The following is a 22,913-nucleotide window of genomic DNA, read 5'->3' as shown; positions in this document are numbered from 1 at the left end:
TCAGTCTTACTTTATTGCTATTGACTTATTTCTGTGCAAATATTTTGAAAGCCCATCACCTTCTTATGGCATTTTCTCAAGAGAAAAGCAGAAAATCCACATTTTCTAAGTGGTAAGTATATAGGCACTGTTTTATTGCATAGCAACTAATATCCAGGAGCCTGGGCTATTTACTGTGTCCAAGAAAATTGTCTCACAACAGTTTCACAATGGCAGCAATAATTCACACACAAAGGGAATGGATTTTGTATCGGAACATTGCACATCACTACTGTAGAGTATAACAGCAGCAGTTTATTGCTGTTGAGAAAAGAGCTGTTGTATTGGGTGGACTGTCACAAATCAAGTTGCCTTCACAAAATATAACGCTCATCCAAAATACATTTGATTTATATAGTATTACATGGGATGACATCCAGTTACGGGTCTCAGATTTGTACATTCTATAGACGACTCTCTGATATTTAATATATCAAATATAGACGTCTTAAACACCAACCATTCAAGAAATAAAATTCCAGGGGATACGGCCAAGAGTTAGCTGAAGGACAGTTTTGGCCGTTCTTTAATACATAGATAATCAAACAATGCAATGCCAGACTGTTGTTTTATTTGACAGATTACACTACAATGAAGCTTACACAAATCTCTTTGTTCATCACATCTGGGTTCAAATAGTATTTGATTTCAAATACTTTGAGCCTGCCTGGAGTGAAAAATGTAGAGTTGGCACTTTTCCTTGTGTTCCATTGTGCCAGGCATGCTTAAAGGGGGAAATCTGCAGTTCGAAACAATAACAAAGCAGACACCCCACCATTGATTAGGTACATAGCTCAGCTATGGGGCTGGAGGAATTGGACAACTCTTAAACTCATGGACAGAGCTATGAAAACAAGGACTTACCATCCATGACATCCAAATGGTTAAAACTATGTTTTAAGGCTATATAGTGTTTGTTTACATTTAAAACAAGCTTATATTTTGGGTCCTGGTGGGGTACGACAGTTAGGCATCTGTAAGTTATATTCTTTGAGAATAAATGGGTATATCATTCATTTAAATTTAAAGATTGATTTAGCAACAGCAGATTACACCTTTGATCAATCCCAAAGAAAACAAATACAATTTGAACTCGGGTAGGTTGTTCATCACTAAGATCTTTGCGGATGACAGTAAATTCCACCACATCAACACTATCTTGCTTAGCAAACATACAGACAAAAAGTCAGCGACTGGCTCCTTCAATATTATAGTAAAAATTACAGTTCTAAAAATCAAAATACAGACATCAGTTACAAATAGTCTGCAGAAAGGCGCCGGCAACCAAGTGAAAGCACATTTTTTCTACAAGAGATACAAGTCAAATTCCGAGACATGGCTTTTACTGACATTTTCAAACAACATGGGCCATATCCCCAATCTCTTCCTGTGATAATAACAAACCTAAAAATTGATTTTCTTTCAGAGCTTTATCACATGGGTTCTTTCCCTGAGTTCTGTTCTGGAAAAAAGTGGAAGATTCTGGAACGCAACTAACGGTGACGGTCCATGCATTACAACGTGGAGTTGAGGAATTCAAGCAGTTCTGCGCGATTCTTGTCTCTCTGTTGAAAACAATAAACACACACAAAAATCTGTCAAAAGTTGACACCTACTCATTCAAGGGTTTTTCTTTATTTTTACTATTATCTACATTTAAAAATAATAAAGAAGACATCAAAATTATGAAATAACACATACGGAATCATGTAGTAACCAAAACAAGTGTTAATAAATCAAAAAATATTTTATATTTGAGATTTTACAAAGTAGCCACCATTTGCCTTGATGACAGCTTTGCATTCTCTCAACGAGCTTCATGAGGTAGTCACCTGGAATGCATTTTAATTAACACATGTGCCTTGTTAAAAGTTAATTTGTGGAATTTCTTTCCTTCTTAATGCATTTGAGCCAATCAGTTGTGTCGTGACAAGGTAGGGGTGGTATACAGAAGATAGCCCTATTTGGTAAAAGACCAAGTCCATATTGTGGCAAGAACAGCTCAAATATGCAAAGTGAAACAACAGTCCATCATTACTTTAAGACATGAAGGTCAGTCAATCAGGAAACTGTCAAGAACTTTGAAAGTTTCTTCAAGTGCAGTCGCAAAAACCATCAACCACTGATGAAACTGGCTGTTACGAGGATTGCCACAGAAAAGGAAGACCCAGAGTTACCTTCTCTGCAGAGGATAAGTTCATTAGAGTTACCAGCCTCAGAAATTAGAGCCCAAATAAATGCTTCAGAGTTCAAGTAACAGACATCTCAACATCAACTGTTTAGAGGCTGCGTGAAATCAGGTCTTCATAGTCGAATTTCTGCAAAGAAACCACTACTAAAGGACACCAAGAAGAAAAGAGACTTGTTGGGGCCAAGAAACATAAGCAATGGACATTAGACCAGTGGAAATCTGTTCTTTGGTTTGATGAGTCCAAATTTGACATTTTTGGTTCCAACCGCCATGTCTTTGTGAGATGCAGAGTTGGTGAACGGATGATCTCCGCATGTGTGGTTGTCATCGTCAAGCATGGAGGAGGTGGTGTGATGGTGCTTTGCTGGTGACACTGTCTGATGTATTTAGAATTCAAGGTTAACCAGCATGACTACCACAGCATTCTGCAGCGATACGCCATCCCATTTGGTTTACGCTTAGTGGAACTATCGTTTATTTTTATCACAACAATGACCCAACACACCTCTAGGCTGTCTAAGGGCTATTTCACCAAGAAGGAGAGTGATGGAGTGCTGCATCAGATGACCTGGCCTTCACAATCAACCAACCTCCACCCAACTGAGATGGTTTGGGATGAGTTGGACCGCAGAGTGAAGGAAAAGCAGCCAACAAGTGCTCAGCATATGTGGGAACTCCTTCAAGACAGTTTGAAAAGCAATCCAGGTGAAGCTGGTTGAGAGAATGCCAAGAGTGTGCAAAGCTGACGTCAAGCAAAGGGTGGCTACTTTGAAAAACAAATAAATCAATTTTACATTTAACACTTTTCTGCTTGCTACATGATTCCATATGTGTTATTTCTATTCTACAATGTAGAAAATGGTAAAAATAAAGAACCCATGAATGAGTAGGTGTCCAAACTTTTGACTGGTATTGTATGTATGCATGCATGCATGCATGCATACATACATACATACATACATACATACATACATACATACATACACACGTTTAGCAGACTCTAGCATCAAGAGCGAGTCGACTTAATCAGTGAAATCAACTCAGGTAGGTAAACAACCTTCACATACCACAATCATTGCAAGTAAAAACAGTCATGGCATACTCACCAGCTTGTCTTTCTTTGACTTCTTCAATTTCATTTTTATCTTCTTTCCTGAAATCATGCTGAACTTGCTTTTTCTCTTTCTCTCTTTTAAATACTGAAAGACAATTCATTTCAAAATGACAGCTTTCAGACAGCTTCAAACTACAGGTATGGCTGTAGCGCACTTCCTTTAGGATAAATAGCCCCATAAATGTTTTCTACCTTGGATATCTGAATAGGTCCAGGTCCAGCGCTTTCCTCCTCCGTCTTCATTTTCTTGTCCTTCTTCCGTTTAAGCTTTTTCTCCCTTTTCCCTTTCTATTAAAACAGTGTAAACAGAGCATATTTTAAATATCTTAAAATTGCCATTTGATATCTAACAAGGTACAGACTACACCAACAAAATAAGTAGCTACTGAAAACGAATGAATATTTACCTTTTTGAGTTGTTTTTCCTTTTTCCTTTTCTTAGAATTCTTTCTGGACTTGCTGTGGGAATCTAGAAAGGAGATTGCAAAATCTAACTGAGACACTGTTCATCAGGCTTTAACTGCTATTTGTATATTTATATAAATAAAATAGACAATATTTCAGATACATTTGCATCTTAACAACTACGGTACATGTACTGGCACACTCACCACTGCTGCTCGAACTACTCCTACTGCCAGACGAGGAGCGGGATGAGGATGACGAAGAGGATCCCGATGACGAGGATGAGCTGGATGAGGAGGAAGATGACGATCTACTGCGGCTTTTCCTTTTAATTTTTTCTTTCCCTTCAATAGAAAAATACAGAAGCACATGACTTTGACTTCAAGGTAGGCACACACATGTGATATCAGCTGATAAGTTATCACCACAGACCATTCAATTACCTGTACTTGTTGTTCTTCTGTCATCTCTTCTTATGGCGGTCTCAGTACTTCTTCGGTCATCTCTTCTTGTGGCAGTCTCAGTACTTCTTCGGTCATCGCTTCTTCTGGCAGTCTCAGTATTTCTTTTGTCATCTCTTCTTCTGGCAGTCTCTGTACTTCTTTTGCCATCTCTTCTAATGTAATCTCTTCTTGTGGAGGACTCAGTACTTCTTCTATCATCTCTTCTTGTGCTGGACTGACTTCTCACTTTGTCTACATTGGCAGACTAACAAAAATAAAGTAAAGGAGAACGCCTTGTAAGTCTGTTCGCATTGTGAGCCCAAACCTCTATCATAAGCTCGTCCGAGTTTAAAAACCCAGACAGAGCAGCAGATCAGTAGGCTAAATTAGTTAGCGTAGCCGTTCATGCAGATTGGCGTTAGGATACAGTTGGCGATAACTCTCTCCGGTTGTCAACCATCAGATCGACACTGGTGAATTTCGGCAAGGTGGCTTACTAAATGCATTGACAAGTTAGCTAGCTAGCTAACGTTAGCGCTCATCTATAATATCAAGTTGCATATAACGTTAACGGAAGTGAAGAAGGCTAGGTAGCTAGCTTGCTAGGTACTTACCATGGTGACTGTTGTCTCGACGAAAAAAAAGAGATGAATGCAATAAAAGTTGTTGATTCTCAAAGCTATATTCTCTATACTACTATTCAGCAATTAATAGCAATGCTTCATCGACGGTACTCATTTGTAAATGTAACGTTATGGCTGTAAGAGTTGACTGGTTGGCTAGTTTGCTGACAACACCATGGAGCCATTTTACATCCCACAATGCACCGTTAATTTATTAAAGGAACACCACAACATTTTTACACCTCGTTGCGGACACGTTATTTTTGCTTTTGATGGCTTGGCAGCAAGGTAATAATTCAAACAAAAAGAGAGAAAATACCTATCTCTAATAGGATACACGAGTCCTGAATACACAAAATAATTCAGTGACATATTTGATGCTCCTCATACAGAATAAACCTGACCTCTCATAGTCTATTTAATATTTCTCAAAAAATAAGTTTCTTAAAAATAACAAACTCATAATAAATCATGGAATTTGGGAGCGCGTTCCATAGCTAGGCGAGGAGACGCAACAACCAATGGTTGCGTGCCAAGTCATCGGACGTGTCATCCACTGACAAATTGCGGTGAATGTGATCAAAAGATGAAGAATCATTATGCCATGTTCAAAACAACTGGGAACTGAGAACTCGGAAATCTCAGACTTCCAACTTCAGTGTTGCGGTGTTCAAAACAACTGGGAACTCGGGAAAAATATGAGGTCAAATCATGACGTCAGTGATCTTCAAGTTGGAAAGTCGGAGATCTAGAAAGAGGCCAGAGTTCCCGAGTTGGAATTCCGAGTTGGATGACTATTCAAATCGATTTTTCCCAATCGGAGCTCGTTTTTTTTGAGTTCCCAGCTGTTTTGAACGCACTGAAGTCGGAAGTCGGAAATGCCCGAGTTCCCAGTTCTGAGTTCTCAGTAGTTTTGAACGATGCATTAGTTCACCACAACTGGAAACTATGAAAAAAACGAGCTCCGACTGGGAAAATTCGTTTTGAATGGTCATCGTCGGAACTGGCATCTTTCTAGAGCTCCGAATGTCTTGAAAGCCCACTTAGTGCATGGGTCTTGGCCCTTGAAAATGTACAACACTCCATCACCTTCTACTAGCCTCCCAACTTTCTGATTGTGAAAAGAATGTTGATGGTGATAATGCAATGGAATCATGTCAAAGATTCATGTCAAAGATATTGTATAAAACCATATTCATAAATTACAGTATAAATATTTATACATTAACAAAAATGTAATACATATTCATTTTCTGTAACAAAAAAGTTTGTCATATCAAGCATTTTTAAAAAAAAGTTTTGCCTGCTGGTGTTCTAAGCATTACATCTAAATCACACATAGGCTACTACATCAGCCAAATGCACTACTTATCTAGCTACACTACATGGCCAAAAGTAGGTGGACACCCCTTCAAATTAGTGGATTAGGCTATTTCAGCCACCCATTGCTGATAGGTTTATAACATCGAGCACACAGCGATGCAATTTTCATAGACAAACATTGGAAGTACAATGGCCCGTACTGAAGAGCTCAGTGACTTTCAACGTGGCAACGTCATAGGATGCCAATTTTCCAACAAGTCAGTTCGTGAAATTTCTGCCCTGCTAGAAGCTTCCCCGGTCAATTGTAAGTGCTGTTATTGTGAAGTGGAAATATATAGGTGCAACAACGGCTCAGCCGCAAAGTGGTAGGCCACACAAGCTCACAGAACATCACCGCCAAGTGTTGAAGTGCGTAGCTCGTAAAAATCATCTGTCCTCGGTTGCAACACTCACTACCGAGTTCCAAACTGCCTCTGGAAGCAACATCAGCACAATAACTGCTCGACGGGAACTTCATTAATGTTTTTTCCATGGCCGAGCAGCCACACACAAGCCTTAAAACACCATGTGCAATGCCACACATTGGCTGGAGGGGTTCCACTACTCCATTGGACTCTGGAGTAGTGGAAACGAGAATCACGCTTCCCCATCTGGCAGTCCGACAGATGAATCTGGGTTTGGCGGATGCCAGGAGAACGCTACCTGCCCAAATGCATAGTGCCAACTGTAAAGTTTGGTGGAGGAGGAATAATGGTCTGGGGCTGTTCATGGTTCGGGCTAAGGCCCTTAGTTCCAGTGAAGGAAAATCTTAACGCTACAGCATACAATGACATTCTAGACGATTCTGTGCTTCCAACTTTGTGGCAACATTTTGGGGAAGGCACATTCCTGTTTCAGCATAACAATACCCCCGTGCACAAAGCGAGGTCCATACAGAAGTGGTTTGTCGAGATTGGTGTGGAAAAACTTAACTGGCCTGCACAGAGCCCTGACCTCAACCCCATCGAAACCTTTGGGGTCAAGCAGCATTGGAGTCAACATGGGCCAGCATCCCTGTGGAACGCTTTCGACACCTTGTAGAGTCCATGACCCAACAAATTGAGGCTATTCTGAGGGAGGGGGGGGGGGTGCAACTCAATATGATGAAAGTGTTCTTAATGTTTTGTACACTCAGTGTATAAAGACATACTTGTAATCTGAATCACTAAGTACCAATTGTTAGTCCTAGGTGCAGGGATTTAGAGAAAATGACTATATCCATTATGTAACTAACTACACTATGCATTAAGAGGTTACAATAAGAAGTGAAAGAAATATGGAAAGCTTATGTATCCTAAATCTCTCAGTGGCTTTCTTTCTCATGCCCCATTTATTCTGAATCCATGTGACATGTAGACTATCCGGTTTTTAATTGGACATGTCAGATTTCAATTGACTTTCTGTATTTGTAAAAACTTAGACGGTGAAATGAAAATCAAAGACACTCAACTCCACTTTAGCAGTGAGGATACTGGGGTAGATGAAGGGGAACCTTAAGAGTATTTGGATGCACACAGGGAGTAGCTTAATGCAGAACCCAATCTTGCCCAGCTCCGTTCCCCGTGAGACCTGGGCCCGTGTTTATCAAGTGTCTCAGGAGTGCTGATCTAGAAAGGTAAAACTGATCCAAGATCAGCACCCCCACTCTGAGACGCTTGATAAATACTGGCCCTCAGCTACTGCCTAAACTTTGCAGCCTGGTCTGGTATCAGATTCTCTCCAGTAGGAGTAGTGAGTTCCAGTCACGCGGCCTAGCTCTGCAGCAGGCTAAAGTAGCAGTAGATTTTATTCATTAAACAAGGCCTAGCACACAATATCGGCTATGTCAGTTGGATGGCGACATAAAAAGACGTGTTGAGAAAAATATACAATGTATAGCCCTAACTAATGAGGCAAAACAAACGCCTGTTAACATTTTGATAGTGTCATAAAACATGTGAGACAATTGGTGATATGATTGAATGTCAGCTTGATATACTGTTTCTACTATTTCTATACAGTTTCTAATGGCTCAGAACGGTGGTCGTCAAATTCAGTGTAAAAAAAGAATCCCTGAAAGTATCTTTCCTCCAATTGTGTGAAAGAACAGTTAATGTTTCAATGCAACTTATTCAGGATCATTTATATCAAAATGCTGCTTCATTTAAATACATTTTCAGACTACCACATCCAAAGCACTGCAAGCATGTTGTTTGAAATGAGTTTCTGTAAACATTATTTGTTTAAGATAAGAAAATCCTTACAATATTATCTCAATTGCATTTTTATATATGTAACACACCCACCTCTTACACTTTAGTTGAAATTATAATGAGCTATGACATGTTTCCCAAATGCTCTTCAGTGGACCTACTCTATTCAATTGAAGATTAAAATATTTAGTACAAATCTATGGACAATGAGGACCTAGTTTGGTTACACAGAAAAGTGCAACACAGGATAACATTTCCCTGCTGATCGAGTTGATTTAGAGATATCTTAATAAGGTAGCATGAATCACGATATGATCTCAATTTGTCTCATATCAATCCAATTATTTATGCAGTAGTTGAAAATAACTGACAATTTCACAGCACTGGCCATCCTGGATTGAATTCAATAGTACAACATAGCTTCTCTCCTTTACGTCCTCTGCACTGATGGTCAAGAAATTACACAGGTGACGTATGAAGTCCTGGTAGGGATCTACCAATTAGATGAAGGAGAGGTGACAAGGAGAGGAAGCCAGTTAAGACTATTGAGATACAGTACACCCAATGTCTAATGTGTGGTTCATAATTCCTCACTTTCCCATCTCTAGCTTAGAGGGTTGTAGGTCGTCAATGTGCAGCAAAGAGTGGGAGCTTTACGCCTCTGCTTTTTGGTCTCTGTGAGCCAGGCTCTCCTCGCCCTCCTCCTCCTCCTCCTCCTCAGGAACCTAGAACACAGTCACATTTCAGTCAGTCACAGATCTCAGAATTTAGCCACAATTTCATCTATGCCAAATCATATTTGTTGTAAGATAGTATTTTTTATTTACAAATCAAATATTTTATGTGTGTCTCCAGGTGGTCACGTTCAATGTAATACAAGACAGTATGCCACATTAGCCATGTGTGACTAAGAACAATCTATATGTGGCTAATGCCACATTATGGGACTGGATATGTCAAATGTTACATGAGTGTCACACCAATAAATGTAACATCCTATACGTTATACCATATACCTCAGGTATTTGATTCAACTGTAAGCTAGTGAGGATCAATAAGGGATCAGGATAATGTGTTGTATTTGTTTCTTTCAGATTATCACCTCCCAATAAATGGAATCATCAAAGCAGTTCTGATCTGGAGGCTGTCCCCAGAATGGAAGCTTCATTATCAGACCTGTACAAATAGAAAAGTTATTAACAGTATTATTGAATATATGTTTCCCAGCGGGCATCGTATAAAACAAATTGCAGTTTTATAAAATATGAAAACTGATAAGTAGTCTGTTCAAATGTGATGTAGATTTTTGAATGACAAAAAATGGCAGTCTCTCTCCACCCACCTGTAATAGTTCCTCCAACCAAAGCAAACCCAAGGGATGAGGCCAGGGCTGCACCCTGCATGGCAGCACTCCTGAGGGAAGAATGGCGGAGATGAGAAATGGCAGGAGTACTTAGGTAATTATGGCAAGAGACCTTATTTTGAGACTAATTATTGAGGCCAAGTTCACACCTTAACGGAAAAGTGAATTATTAGACGTTCAAGAACTACAGTATCTGTATCTGATATTGACTACACATCGTCATTTACAAAAAGTCTTTAGAAAATCATTCATTTTCAAATGACTTTTATCTGTAATTCCTTTATCCAATGCCTTTATAGATATACAGTATGAAAAATGCCATTGGATGAGCCCTACCCGTTCTTTTTGCCCAGAGCGACAGCCACAATGCCAGCGATACCCCCGAGGATGCCAGGCATGCCGTGCAGATTGTGGACACCACAGGTGTCCTGGATGCCCAGGTTGGATGCCAGGATTGGCTAAAACACAGAGAGAAACTGTTGTGTCATTTCTATATTCCCTAGTGCCCACTCATTTCAACATATTTCTAGCGATCTGATGGCAGGTTAGTCAGTCATGGATGGATGGGTGACTGTTTTGACTAAAATGCGCATTTCTCCCAGCAGGCAAAACTCGTTTAACAAACCAGAACCAGATTTTCTCATTGGGCTGAGGACACTATTTCCTCCCCCTAACTGGTTGGTGAGGATGCTGACAGAAATGTAACATTCAAAGGAATTTAGGTTTATTGCAACTCACAAGGCATGTCTACATTGCAACACTAGTTGGCTTTTTATAGACAATGTGGTGTCCTGGTCCACTGCAGGGTTGTGGCCTAGTGTAGCCTAGTGGTTAAGAACATCAGTCCAAAAACTAAAAGGTCTCTAGTTCAAATCCCAGAGCTGGCAAGGTGGAAAAATCTGCTGTTCTGCCCTTGAGCAAGGCAGTTAACCCCCAAGAAAAACAACTACTCCCCAGGGACTGATGATGTTGAGACAGCCCTCTGCACCTCTCTGATTTAGAGGGCTTGGGTTAAATGCAGAAGACACATTTTGGTTGAATGCATTCAGTTATGACTAGGTATCTCCCTTTCTATTGGTTCAGACTTGTGTGACCTTTGAACTCACAGTGAGGAACTTGAAGCCCAGGGTGGAGATGATGCCAGCCACGAACCCGATGATCATGGCACCAAAAGGGCCGATGTCCATGTCAGCGCAGGTTCCCACGGCAACACCTCCGGCCAAAGTGGCATTCTGGATGTGGACCTATGGAAGACACAGAAGCATCTTTTTTATTTTATATTTTATTTAACCTTTATTTAACTTGGCAAGTCAGTTAAAACCAAATTCTTATTTACAATGACGGCCTCCCCCGGCCAAACCCTCCCCTAACCCAGACGACGCTGGGCCAATTGTGCGCCGCCCTATGGGACTCCCGATCACTGCCAGTTGTGATACAGACTGGGATCGAACCAGGGTCTGTAGTGAGCTATGCTGTAGTAGGTGCTGTGTGAGATTTTATTGTCTCTTTTGCAAAGACACACAATACACACACACACACTCAATAGTCTTGTTTGAACATAAACAAGTCAAATAAATTGAAAGAAAGTAAACAATCTACAGATTTGCTGTGATCCTTTGTGGTTTGAATGAAGCATTGGAAGACTCACCATGTCCAGTTTCCCTTTGTGCTCCACCAGGCTGGAGACGGCGTAGGCAGAGAGTACACAGGCAGCCAGGGAGAAGTAGGTGTTGGTCACCGCCATGAGCTGATCAGTGCCAGATTCAGCGATGGCAGAGTTGAAACTGGGCCAGAACATCCAGAGGAACACTGTACCTGGAGAAGATATTCAAGGAGGATTTAGATTTTTCTGCTACTTCAGTTAATTCTAAAATATATAAACAAAAAGTGATGTATTAAATATATTGAAACTACATTGAACAGAATTATGCCTGCTAGTGCCACTGTTTTTTATAATACAGTGAGTTTTAGAAGTGATACACTGTATTTCCAATAGGTGGTGAATGAGACTATGATTTGCGGGAGCTTCCCCTTCCCCTGTGATAAAATGTACAGCGCAAACAGACACCAGGAGCCGTATGTATCAAGCGTCTCAGAGTAGAAATGCTAATCTAGGTTCAGGTCCCCCAGTCCATGTAATCCCATTCATTGTGATCTAAAAGTGGTGCGGCGAATAGTCTAGTGGATAGAGCGTTGGGCCAGTAAACGAAAGTGTTGCTGGATTGAATTGCTGGATTGAATTGAAGTTTACAAGATAAAAAATATGTTGTTCTCCCCTGAACAAGGCATTGGAAGTTCCCCGGTAGGTTGTCATTGTAAATAAGAATTTGTTCTTAACTGACTTTCCTAGTAAAATAAAAAAATAAAAAATGATACTAAAATCAGCATTCCTACTCTGAGATGCTTGATACGTACAACCTCCTTATTGCTGAATTGTTATTTCTAGTGTTCCAAAGAACATTTTAACAATATTTAGCGGATCTGTCTACTATTCTCCAATCTATAATACTAATAATAGTCGTTAGTGACAGTCTACGGTAATCAATAAAATGTATAGATTATTATGATACATTTTTTTCTCCCCAATTTCATGATATCCAAACTCTGCGTCCTCCGAAACACGACCCTGCCAAGCTGCACTGCTTCTTGACACACTGCTCACTTAACCCAGAAGCCAGCCGCACCAATGTGTCAGAGGAAACACCGTACAACTGGCGACCGAAGTCAGCGTGCATGCACCTGGCCCGCCACAAGGACTCGCTATAGCGCGATGGGACAAGGACATCCCAGCCGGCCAAACCCTCCCCTAACCCGGACGATGCTGGGCCAATTGTGTGCCACCTCATGGGTCTCCCGTTCACGGCCGGCTGCAACACAGCCCGGATCGAACCCGGATCGAACCCAGCTCACATGATGACTGCCATGTGAGCTGCTCTTACCGATCATGGCGAAGAGATCAGAGTGGTAAACAGAGCCATCGTTCTCATGGCTGTTCCTCAGAGCTGGCCGGTACAGCATGCGGGCCACTGCAAGACCGAAGTACGCCCCAAAGGCATGGATAATCATGGAGGCCCCAACATCATTGGCCTGTGAGTGGGACAAACCATATAAAGTAGTTAGTTCATGTTGTAAAAAAACAAAAAAAAAACATCCCTACTAACCTAACTTTCTCCTTAGCCTGCTAGTAACCTCAGTCACCTGTCAATCACCCATCCATCACACCTCTGCCCATTCCCAAGCAAAACTTGTGCACTGATTTGTTGGGTATAGGATTGGACCGATTCAAGAATATCAAATAAAATTGACCTAGATATATTTTTCCCTTTGTAGGTTCATCCCTAAGAATTTACGCCCTGATTATATTTGTCTGAGCACTTTTGGTAGGATGAATCTTGTCTGATCGCTGTTATCTTGGGCTGTCACTTCTCACCACTAGACGGCGTTCTCACTAGGGTTATGGGTCAGGTGTATAAGTTCCCAGGTAAACAGATATTACACATGTATGGGTCAATAAGAGATTCACACAGTTTTAACTGCTACTCACAAGATTGCACACAATATTGCTTATTGAACTGTATTAACTAATATCATTTTCTTGTATAGTGTTGTTTTTCATGTACACAAGTTCTTAGATGAGTGGACAAGGTTGAAGTTAGTTTGTTGTGACAGACTGTTAGAATAAGGGTTAGTTCTGGGATCTGAAATGATGGTGAAGTGCACTGACCCCCAGGATTTCGGCCACCAGATGTTCGTTGATGCCGAATATGGTGATCTCCAGGATGGTCATGATGAGGAGCTGGACGGGACTGGTTTTACCCAGCACTGCCCCGAACGAGATCAGAACGGTGGCTGTGCTGAAATCTGCGTTGATCATCCTTATGGTGAGGAGGGAGAGGACAAGTAGGAGGGGGTGAAGAGAGAGAAAGAGAGAGCGAGAGATGTCTTGTTAACACTAGAACAGAACACTTCTCTATGATTGTCCTCTATCTTGTGCACATAATACCACTAATGCTAGCTTCATTCATTCTACCCATTCTGTTGCTGTACTCATTTTGTATTTTTTTGTACCTTTATTTAACTAGGCAAGTCAGTTAAGAACGAATTCTAATTTTCAATGACGGCCTATGAAACAGTGGGTTAACTGCCTGTTCAGGGGCAGAACGACAGATTTGTACCTTGTCAGCTCAGGGATTTGAACTTGCAACCTTTCAATTACTAGTCCAACACTCTAACCACTAGGCTACCCTAGAATAGAAGGCTTCTCTATGAGTCTCCTCTAATGTGTACAGTTGAAGTCGTAAGTTTACATACACTTAGGTTGGAGTCATTAAAACTCATTTTTCAACCACTCCACAAAGGACTACCTTCAAACTTAGTGCTTCTTTGCTTGACATCATGGGAAAATCAAAAGAAATCAGCCAAGACCTCAGAAAAATAATTGTAGACCTCTACAAGTCTAGTTCATCCTTGGGAGCAATTTCCAAATGCCTGAAGGTACCACATTCATCTGTACAAACAATAGTGCGCAAGTATAAACACCATGGGACCATGCAGCCGTCATACCTCTCAGGAAGGAGACAAGTTCTGTCTCCTAGAGATTAACGTACTTTGGTGCGAAAAGTGCAAATCAATCCCAGAGTAACAGCAAAGGACCTTGTGAAGATGCTGGAGGAAACAGGTACAAAAGTATCTATATCCACAGTAAAACAAGTCCTATATCGACATAACCTGAAAGGCCGCTCAGCAAGGAAGAAGCCACTGCTCCAAAACGACCATAAAAAAGCCAGACTACGGTTTGCAACTGCACATGGGGACAAAGATCGTACTTTTTAGAAAAATGTCCTCTGGTCTGATGAAACAAAAATAGAACTGTTTGGCCATAATGAACATTGATATGCTTGGAGGAAAAGAACACCATCCCAACTGTGAAGCACGGGGGTGGCAGCATCATGTTGTGGGGGTGCTTTGCTGCAGGAGGGACTGATGCACTTCACAAAATAGATGGCATCATGAAGAAAGAAAATTATGTGGATATATTGAAGCAACATCTCAAGACATCTGTCAGGAAGTTAAAGCTTGGTCGCAAATGGGTCTTCCAAATGGACAATGACCCCAAGCATACTTCCAAAGTTGTGGCAAAATGGCTTAAGGACAACAAAGTCAAGGTATTGGAGTGGCCATCACAAAGCCCTGACCTCAATCCTATAGAACATTTGTGGGCAGAACTGAAAAAGCTTGTGCGAACAAGGAGGCCTACAAACCTGACTCAGTTACACTAGCTCTGTCAGGAGGAATGGGCCAAAATTCACCCAACTTATTGTGGGAAGGTTGTGGAAGGCTACCCAAAACGTTTGACCCAAGTTAAACAATTTAAAGCCAATGCTACCAAATACTAATTGAGTGTATGTAAACTTCTGACCCACTGGGAATGTGATGAAATAAATAAAATCTGAAATAAATCATTCTCTCTACTATTTTTCTGACATTTCACATTCATAAAATAAAGTTGTGATCCTAACTGACCTGAAACAGGGAATTTTTACTAGGATTAAATGTCAGGAATTGTGAAAAACTGAGTTGAAATGTATTTAGCTAAGGTGTATGTAAACTTCCGACTTCAGCTGTACGTACATGTGCTATTACTACAAGCTGATTATTGGTTTTGACGGTTCTGGTAATGGCTATGTTGTATTTACTTGAAGATGTCTTCTATCATGGGTACTATGATGATACTGCTAGCTTTATTTATTCTGACTGTTCTGTTAGTGTACTATTTGTATTTACTTGAAGATGGAGACTTTGATCTTGCCGTCTTCCAGGTGCCAGAGGCCTTGCATGATTAGACCCCACTGCAGAGCGAAGGCGGCCAGGAGCAGGTTGAGGCCCACGCTGCTGAAGCCATATCTCTTCAGAAAGGTCATCAGGAAGCCAAAGCCAATGAAGATCATAACGTGGACATCCTGGAACACTGGGGAACAAATGGCAGGTCAGAGGTCAGCTCAGTGGAGTTTGATTCATAAAAAAGTGACTTCCAAAATGGCAGAGATATTAACATTTTAAATTCACATGAAATCCAAAAGACGTTGGTGGTAGTGTTAACATAATATAATTGTATTATTTCTCTATAAAACAGCCCCCATATGATTTATTCACTCTGAATGAATAGTGAATGAAAACTAAAACAAATTACTAAAACCCTGGGAGGGCTTGCTGTGTGAGTATAATCCTCTATTACAACATGTCAAAGACATTCAAATCAGTTGACAGACTAGTTATTGATCAAATACCTAGGGCAATTAGTGGCTTGTAAATATTCCATTCATTATGTTGCTTTGCCTTTTGCTGCTCAAATGATTCACAGAGCACCCATATTGGGTTGTGCAGCAACATTAGTAACTCCTATCCCCATGAGGGGGTCAATGAAAATCCTGAGGCGGGAAGACCAATTAGATCAGTCTGTGAATGGGATACTGAGAACTGAGGCTCCCGATAACCCAGTTTGATGTGTCATGTCAGTAGCCTCACGCTGTTCCATTCACTGGGATCACATGATCTTAATCAAGTCTTCTAAACTTAATAGATGGATCACTGTGCTCGCACTTTATGCATGTTTAGATTGATGTATACAAGAGGACAGAGACTTTACTTATAAGGACTTTAGCTCACTGTATTTGCAGACAGCAGGATGTGAGCACTATCTGTGTGTCTGCAGATAAGGATCAGGCTACTGGCCCAAGAAACTGACCAAATGTGTGTATGTGTGTGCGTGAGAACGTACATGTATGTGTGCGTACGTATGTAGGTGTGTGGAGCTTAAACAGGTTGTCCACCGCCGCTGGAGGAACAATCCTAATTCTCCAAGCTCCACTCCCACTCCCACCCACACACTCTACTCCCACTCTCGTTCGATGCTCAGAAAAGGTTCTCTTCCCTGAAATGCCTGACCACAGGAAGCCAGACTCCCAATTCCCAAAAGTGATCAGTCACTGTGCGATGGATGACGGGTCCTCATCTGGAAAGTACATCAAGGTGTGGCCGTTTGCAGAAAGTGGAAACAATAGACCTTGTTTCCCCAGGTCTGGTTAGCATTGTGGTGGGCAGTTAGCATTGCGGTGTCAGGGAAGGACTTAGGCAAACAGTCACCACCCAGACTGTCCTGGGGAAGTAATGGAATACAGGGTGTGGGGTTGGCGGTTGGGGGGCTTAGGTGCAGCATAGACTAGCCCGATAGGTCCGTTGTCTTTTTTATCTGTGACTATATATGACTACTCTATGTACTCTATGTAAGCTGTGTATGACTCTCCAGGAAACATGTCTACCAGCATGCCATTCCAGAGCCATACACATCTCTTTCTCTGTATGTGTCTCTGTGCCATACCAGGCCTTACTATAAGTAAAACCGATGCTACATTTTAGGCAGTTGTTGAGGGATTGTTGTAACTGGCAATTAATTTAAGAGTTTCGTTTTTTCGGAGGCTCCCTCTTTCTGCCACACAGTGATAGAGACAGAATAAACAGGAAGGTTAGCTCTTCTTAACAGATTTTGCCTCAAATTAGATTTTGTCCATGAATTCCTCACTCATTATCGTGCTTACATGTGACCGTCTCTTTCTCCCCAGGAGTGCATTGTATTGCTATGGATGAGATTCAGCGCACTGGACCATGATTCTAATCAGGTTTAGTATTACTTATGCAATGCCTCCCAGACGTCATAGGATACATTATAACCCCTCTGGCACTGGCCAGAACACCCGCGCCTATCCGGTAACAAACAAATAACTCAAATCTATCCAATCTTTTTCCTGATATCGAAGTCTGAACAATGTCAGAAATGTAAGATATACAAATAGATTACGAATAGTGCTGTACGATATATACACGGTACAAATAACTAAAATCAATAATCAATTCATTATTTTCCCTGATATCAAAGTCTGAACAATGTAAAATATGTAAGATATACAAAAAGCCTTGTAAGATATATACACGATAAGATAGCCATGTGCCACAAATCAGCATTTATGTTCTTTAGCATTGATTGAGGGTACTGATTGGGAATGTGCAAATCAAACAACGTGCAAAACATTATCTCACAATGAGTGGGTTGATGCAAGGGAATGGACAATAGGGTAACAAAAACTAGAGTACATGATGTATCGTGTATTATTGCTGGGAACTACCTAACCTGAGAAATTCCTGCCGTTGTCAGCGCCTTACTCTACCAACTGAGACGTAGAGTACTAAACTTGAAGCTTAGGAACATAACAGCAAAACAAGTCTCAGCTTTTATCTTGAATCCATATCCATATTGCATATCTCCCTTTTTCAGCCTACCACTACACTTTCATCTTACCCAACATTGTCATCTAAAATCTCCAACCTTGCAAAACCAAATAAATAATACAGAGATATGCACTATTGTTATGTACTGTAGAAGGTAGTTTAGTGTTAGCACACAGTTAGGCGACACATTGGACCAGGATAGACTTCAACACTCCGTACCCCAGGTGGCAGCACCAACCATGTCCAAGTGCTGTGCTAAAAGGATGTTTTGGCCATGAGGCCTTTCGTTAGTTTTTTTTAATCTTTAGTTTTGGCATTAGTGCTGAGCGATTTACCAATATTTCTTATTCTTTTGGTTATTAAGGAATGAAAAAGAATAAAGTAATCAAATAAAAATGAATATGCACAACTGGAAGCAGCAGGGGGAGGGAAGATGTCCTGGAAACCTGTCACCATGGGTGACATGCTCAACTACATTTTCTTGGTGATTTACATGGGACTGGTAAAGGTATCAAGACTAGTTGACAACAGGAGCAAGATCCCCACTCTATCAGCTCGAGTTCCCCACCTCCATCATGAGTGAAAACCGATTCTTGGCCATCAACCATACTCTTCACATGAGTGACCCACAAAAGGATCAGGAGAATGACCAGAAAAAGGGGACTGCAGGGTATGATCGTCTTGCAAGAGTCAAGCCCCTTTATCATGACATGGTGGAGGCATGCAAAATGTACTTCCAGCCTGCTCAAAATCTATCTATAGATGAGCGCCTGGTTGCCTCAAATGCTCAAATTGGCTTGCAGACCAAATGGGGCTACAAGCTCTTTGTGCTAGCCGATGGGGCATGGGTGAGGAAGAATGTCCCCATTCATGTTTCTGTGAAGTACTACAATGCCAGCATGGGGGTTGTTGACCTATCTGATCCTCTGATAGGCTACTACCAGGTCTTCCACAAGACCAGGAAGTGGTATATAACTTTTTTCTACCACTTTGTGGACATTGCTACAGTAAAGGCTTTCATTCTTCACAAGCACATGGCCAAAGCAAAAGGTCAAACCCATCTCTCCCAGTTGGCCTTCCGAGAGTAGCTGGTATTGGAAATGGTTGAAATGCGGGCCCAAAGCAACCTCACCACCATCACAAGACCCTCCACTCAAGGTGAGCGCCACTATCCAACACACCTGCCAAAAGACAAAAGGAAGAACTGCAAGCATTGCACAAAACACAAAGAAAAAAAGGGTGTTTCCTGGCAGAGAGGGACTGCTTCAAAGACTATCAAAACATGCACAAGCTATGGTGAAAGTGAAATCTAATCATCTACATGTGGGATGTAAAATGAACACGAATACCATTTGTAAATCATTCAGCTAATTTCTATTTTTGCACCTTTTTTATTGGAGGACACATGAGTAACCAAGTTTGTGTTTGATAAGACATTTTTGTATCTTTTTTAATGTCTAGCGGCTACTTTGAAGAATCTGAATATAATGTATATTTTGATTTGTTTAACACTTTTTTGTTATTACATGATTCCATATGTGTTATTTCATAGTGTTGATGTCTTCATTATTATTCTACAATATAGAAATTGTACAAAAAAAGAAAAACCCTTGAATGAGTAGGTGTATCCAAACTTTTGACTGGTACTGTCTATCTATTGTTTTTGTAAACAGTTAATTTGTATGTGGGACCAGTAACCTGGATATGCCTAGGCTAAACGTTCAGGCATTTTGGAGAGGTTGAAAAAACACCAGGATATCCCCTGTATGTCCCCTGACACCATCACAATGTTTGAGAGAGGTTGGTGTTGTAGAAATGTAGTTTTTATTGTCACGACTTCCACCGAAGTAGTTTCCTCTCCTTGTTCGGGCGGTGTTCGGTGGTCGGTGTCACTGGTCTTCTAGCCATCGTCAATCCACTTTTCATTTTCCATTTGTTTTGTCTTGTTTTCTTACACACCTGGTTTCAATTTCCCTCATTAATTGTTGTGTATTTAACCCTCTGCTCCTTGTGTGGAATTGTTTGTTTGTAAGTGCTTGTACTCTATGTTACTAGTGCGCGTCGGGTTTTGTACCTATGTAGGTTCTTTTTGTATTGCCGTGGGTTTTGGTTCATCATTGGTTCATCTCAATATTTTTTTTTAACAATGATTTTGTCCGTTGATGGTAAAGCCCAGCAACAACATAGCCTCCTATTTTTCAAAACTGCATTCCTCCTCTTATTTCCTCTGCGATGAACCTGTAATTGCGGAGCTTTGGTAATGAACAATATAGACGACCCCGCATCGCACACATCAGACCGCTGATATTTTCTCATAGTCTACTCCAATAGTTTTTAGGGGGGGTGCAACTTGTGTTTGTACAGCTGAATGAGCATTAAATAGCTAGTAAGTTGAGTTAAGTGACCATTTTGGGGGGTCAATTATGATAGTTATGGATGGAATCTGCAAATGTTACAGCTTTCTTAAGAAAAGAAAGTCAATGTCGCCTTTATACACATCTCTAGCTGTATAATCCATTAAACAAAAATCTTTAAATAAAAATATTCTCTCAGTTTATTTAAAAACAACCAATAGTTCTAAAAGTTTTAGGATGTCTTTGGATATGACTTAACTTAAAGGACACCTCAACTGCAAAATTCTTGGAATGGAAAAGGATCGGCCCAAATGCTAAGCACTACGCTAATCTCTTCGGGTCACACCTGCCCTGCCCATTTCTGGGCAAACCCCTATACTGTAAGTCTGCAAGTATTTATGCTGTATTAAAATTGGTAAAAAATACACTTTTTGTGATTCCAAGCACCACCCAAAGAACACCAGACTAACTAAATTATTTTTTGTACAAAAGGTAAAGTAGTAAGGGTGGGGCTTTGGCTCTTTTCAACTGATAAGTCACAAGATAGACTTAACTATCTCCAAACACAAATTCACGTACATTTTTAACTCAATCGTATGTCTCACTAAAACACATTTCCCTTATTAAGTGCACTTGCAAGTTCTATTGTAAGTATGTGGATGTCATTCAGTCCTGGCATTCATCTTCCCATTTGCACAATCCATCTGGAGGCTAGCCAAAGTGAACCTGTCCAGTATGAGAGAGAGTGGTTCCCCTATGACAGCTAGAGCATCTGGCCCATTCCCTAAAGAGTATTTCTAGGTGTGAGGATGCTGGAATGGGCACCTGCACAACAACCTCACACTATGCTTTCCCACAACATCTCTCTCTGACAGGAGTATCTGATAACTCAATAATACCATCTCCAATGATCTATAGCTTATCCCTCAAAGCTACTGCACAATTATTAAAATAATAAGTGTCAAATTAATAGCCCTTCATCCACAGCAACCAGGGTTGGCATCAAGGAGTCAATACAATCAAATCCATGATTCTTCAGCCGAGCTCCCACAACCAGGTTAATACACTGACAGCTCACACATACAATATGTGGCACCACACTGAGGAAGCCTGCTCCTTGACCTGTTTCTGTCTTGCCAACTCCTATGGTCATTGACATGCCAAGACCACACAAACAGATCTGGGACCAGGCTAACATGAAGGAGACTTCAGGTGTCACTTACTGGGATAAAGGGTCAGAGGATCCTGTTCCGTCTTCTCGTCATGGTGTGTGGTGTTGTGGGCTCCGTGCCCCCCGTGTTTCCCATCATCGTAGTCCACAAACACAGCAAACAGGATGATGGTGATGATCTCCAGAGTCAGAGCCAGGATGGGAAACTTAAGCCTCATGTTGGTGGAGTATGCAGGCATGCCAAGATTAACTAACTGTGTGTGTGTCTCTCTCTCTCTCTCTCTCTCTGTTTATCTTAGGCTGACCCTCTGTCTCTGACACACGCTTACTTTTTCTTTCTCTCCCTATCTATCTTTTGGGGCTTGTGGTAATAGTCAGATGGGTGGAGAGCAACTTTGTGGTAATAGTCAGATGGGTGGAGAGCAACAAACTTTAAATTGGTGCAGGTTTCGTGGGGACCAATGGCAGGGCAGAACAGTCAGGCCCGCGTGGTTACTCCCCTTCCTTCACTTTGCTCATGGGGATAGGTTTCCTCACTGTTGGGTGTTTACTCTTTTTAAAAGAGGGGGCAAAAACTAGACTTTGGCAAAACACACAGTAATGACACCCGGCCAGTGACAGAGACATGAGATGAATGGCTAATGAGCTTTTTTCAGCTAATTTGTCACTGTCAGAGTCATGCTGGTGTATTTGGGTGATACACTACATGACCAAAAGTATATGGACACCTGCTCGTCGAACATCTCATTTCAAAATCATGGGCATTAATATGGAGTTGGTCCCCTCTTTCCTACTATAACAGCCTCCACTCTTCTGGGAAGGCTTTCCACTAGATGTTGGAACATTGCTGTGGAGACTTGCTTCCATTCAGCCACAAGAGCATTAGTGAGGTCGGCCACAGATGTTGGGCGATTAGGCCTGGCTCACAATCGGCGTTCCAATTCATCCCAAAGGTGTTCGATGAGGTTGAGGTCAGGGCTCTGTGCAGGCCAGTCAAGTTCTTCCCACACCTATCTTGACAAACCATTTCTGTATGGACCTCACTTTGTGCACGGGGCATTGTCATGCTGAAACAGGAAAAATCCTTCCCCAAACTGTTGCCACAAAGTTGGAATTACAGAATCGTCTAGAATGTCATTGTATGCTGTAGCGTTAAGATTTCCCTTCACTGGAACTAAGTGGCCTATCCCGAACCATGAAAAACAGCCACAGACCATTATTCCTATTCCGTCAAACTTTACAGTTGGCACTATGCATTCGGGCAGGTAGCGTTCTCCTGGCATTCAGCAAACCCAGATTCGTCCTTTTGACTGCCGGATGGTAAAGCGTGATTCATCCCTCCTGAGAATGCATTTCCACTGCTCCAGTCCAAT

General features: G+C 41.3%; 2 protein-coding genes across 2 annotated transcripts; both read right to left on the bottom strand.

The window, feature by feature from the left end:
- Positions 1-115: 115 nt before the first annotated feature.
- On the bottom strand, positions 116-5,038 carry LOC115195809 (zinc finger CCHC domain-containing protein 10). The gene is made up of 7 exons (XM_029756086.1): positions 4,807-5,038; positions 4,193-4,457; positions 3,956-4,093; positions 3,752-3,813; positions 3,537-3,632; positions 3,337-3,429; positions 116-1,604 (listed from the first exon to the last, which is right to left on the bottom strand). The coding sequence occupies exons 1-7, from the start codon at positions 4,807-4,809 to the stop codon at positions 1,554-1,556; spliced, it is 708 nt and encodes a 235-aa protein (XP_029611946.1). The 5' UTR covers positions 4,810-5,038; the 3' UTR covers positions 116-1,553.
- Positions 5,039-7,944: 2,906 nt separating this feature from the next.
- Positions 7,945-21,937, bottom strand: LOC115195804 (ammonium transporter Rh type A). The gene is made up of 10 exons (XM_029756072.1): positions 21,593-21,937; positions 15,517-15,700; positions 13,457-13,607; positions 12,672-12,819; positions 11,381-11,547; positions 10,839-10,976; positions 10,069-10,190; positions 9,712-9,782; positions 9,472-9,545; positions 7,945-9,094 (listed from the first exon to the last, which is right to left on the bottom strand). Exons 1-10 carry the CDS (start codon positions 21,777-21,779, stop codon positions 9,023-9,025), a joined length of 1,314 nt encoding a protein of 437 aa, XP_029611932.1. The 5' UTR covers positions 21,780-21,937; the 3' UTR covers positions 7,945-9,022.
- Between the last annotated feature and the right edge of the window lie 976 nt (positions 21,938-22,913).

The sequence above is a fragment of the Salmo trutta genome, chromosome 1 (assembly GCF_901001165.1).
Source record: "Salmo trutta chromosome 1, fSalTru1.1, whole genome shotgun sequence".
Lineage (NCBI taxonomy): Eukaryota > Metazoa > Chordata > Actinopteri > Salmoniformes > Salmonidae > Salmo > Salmo trutta.
This window is presented reverse-complemented; position numbering and strand designations above follow the sequence as displayed.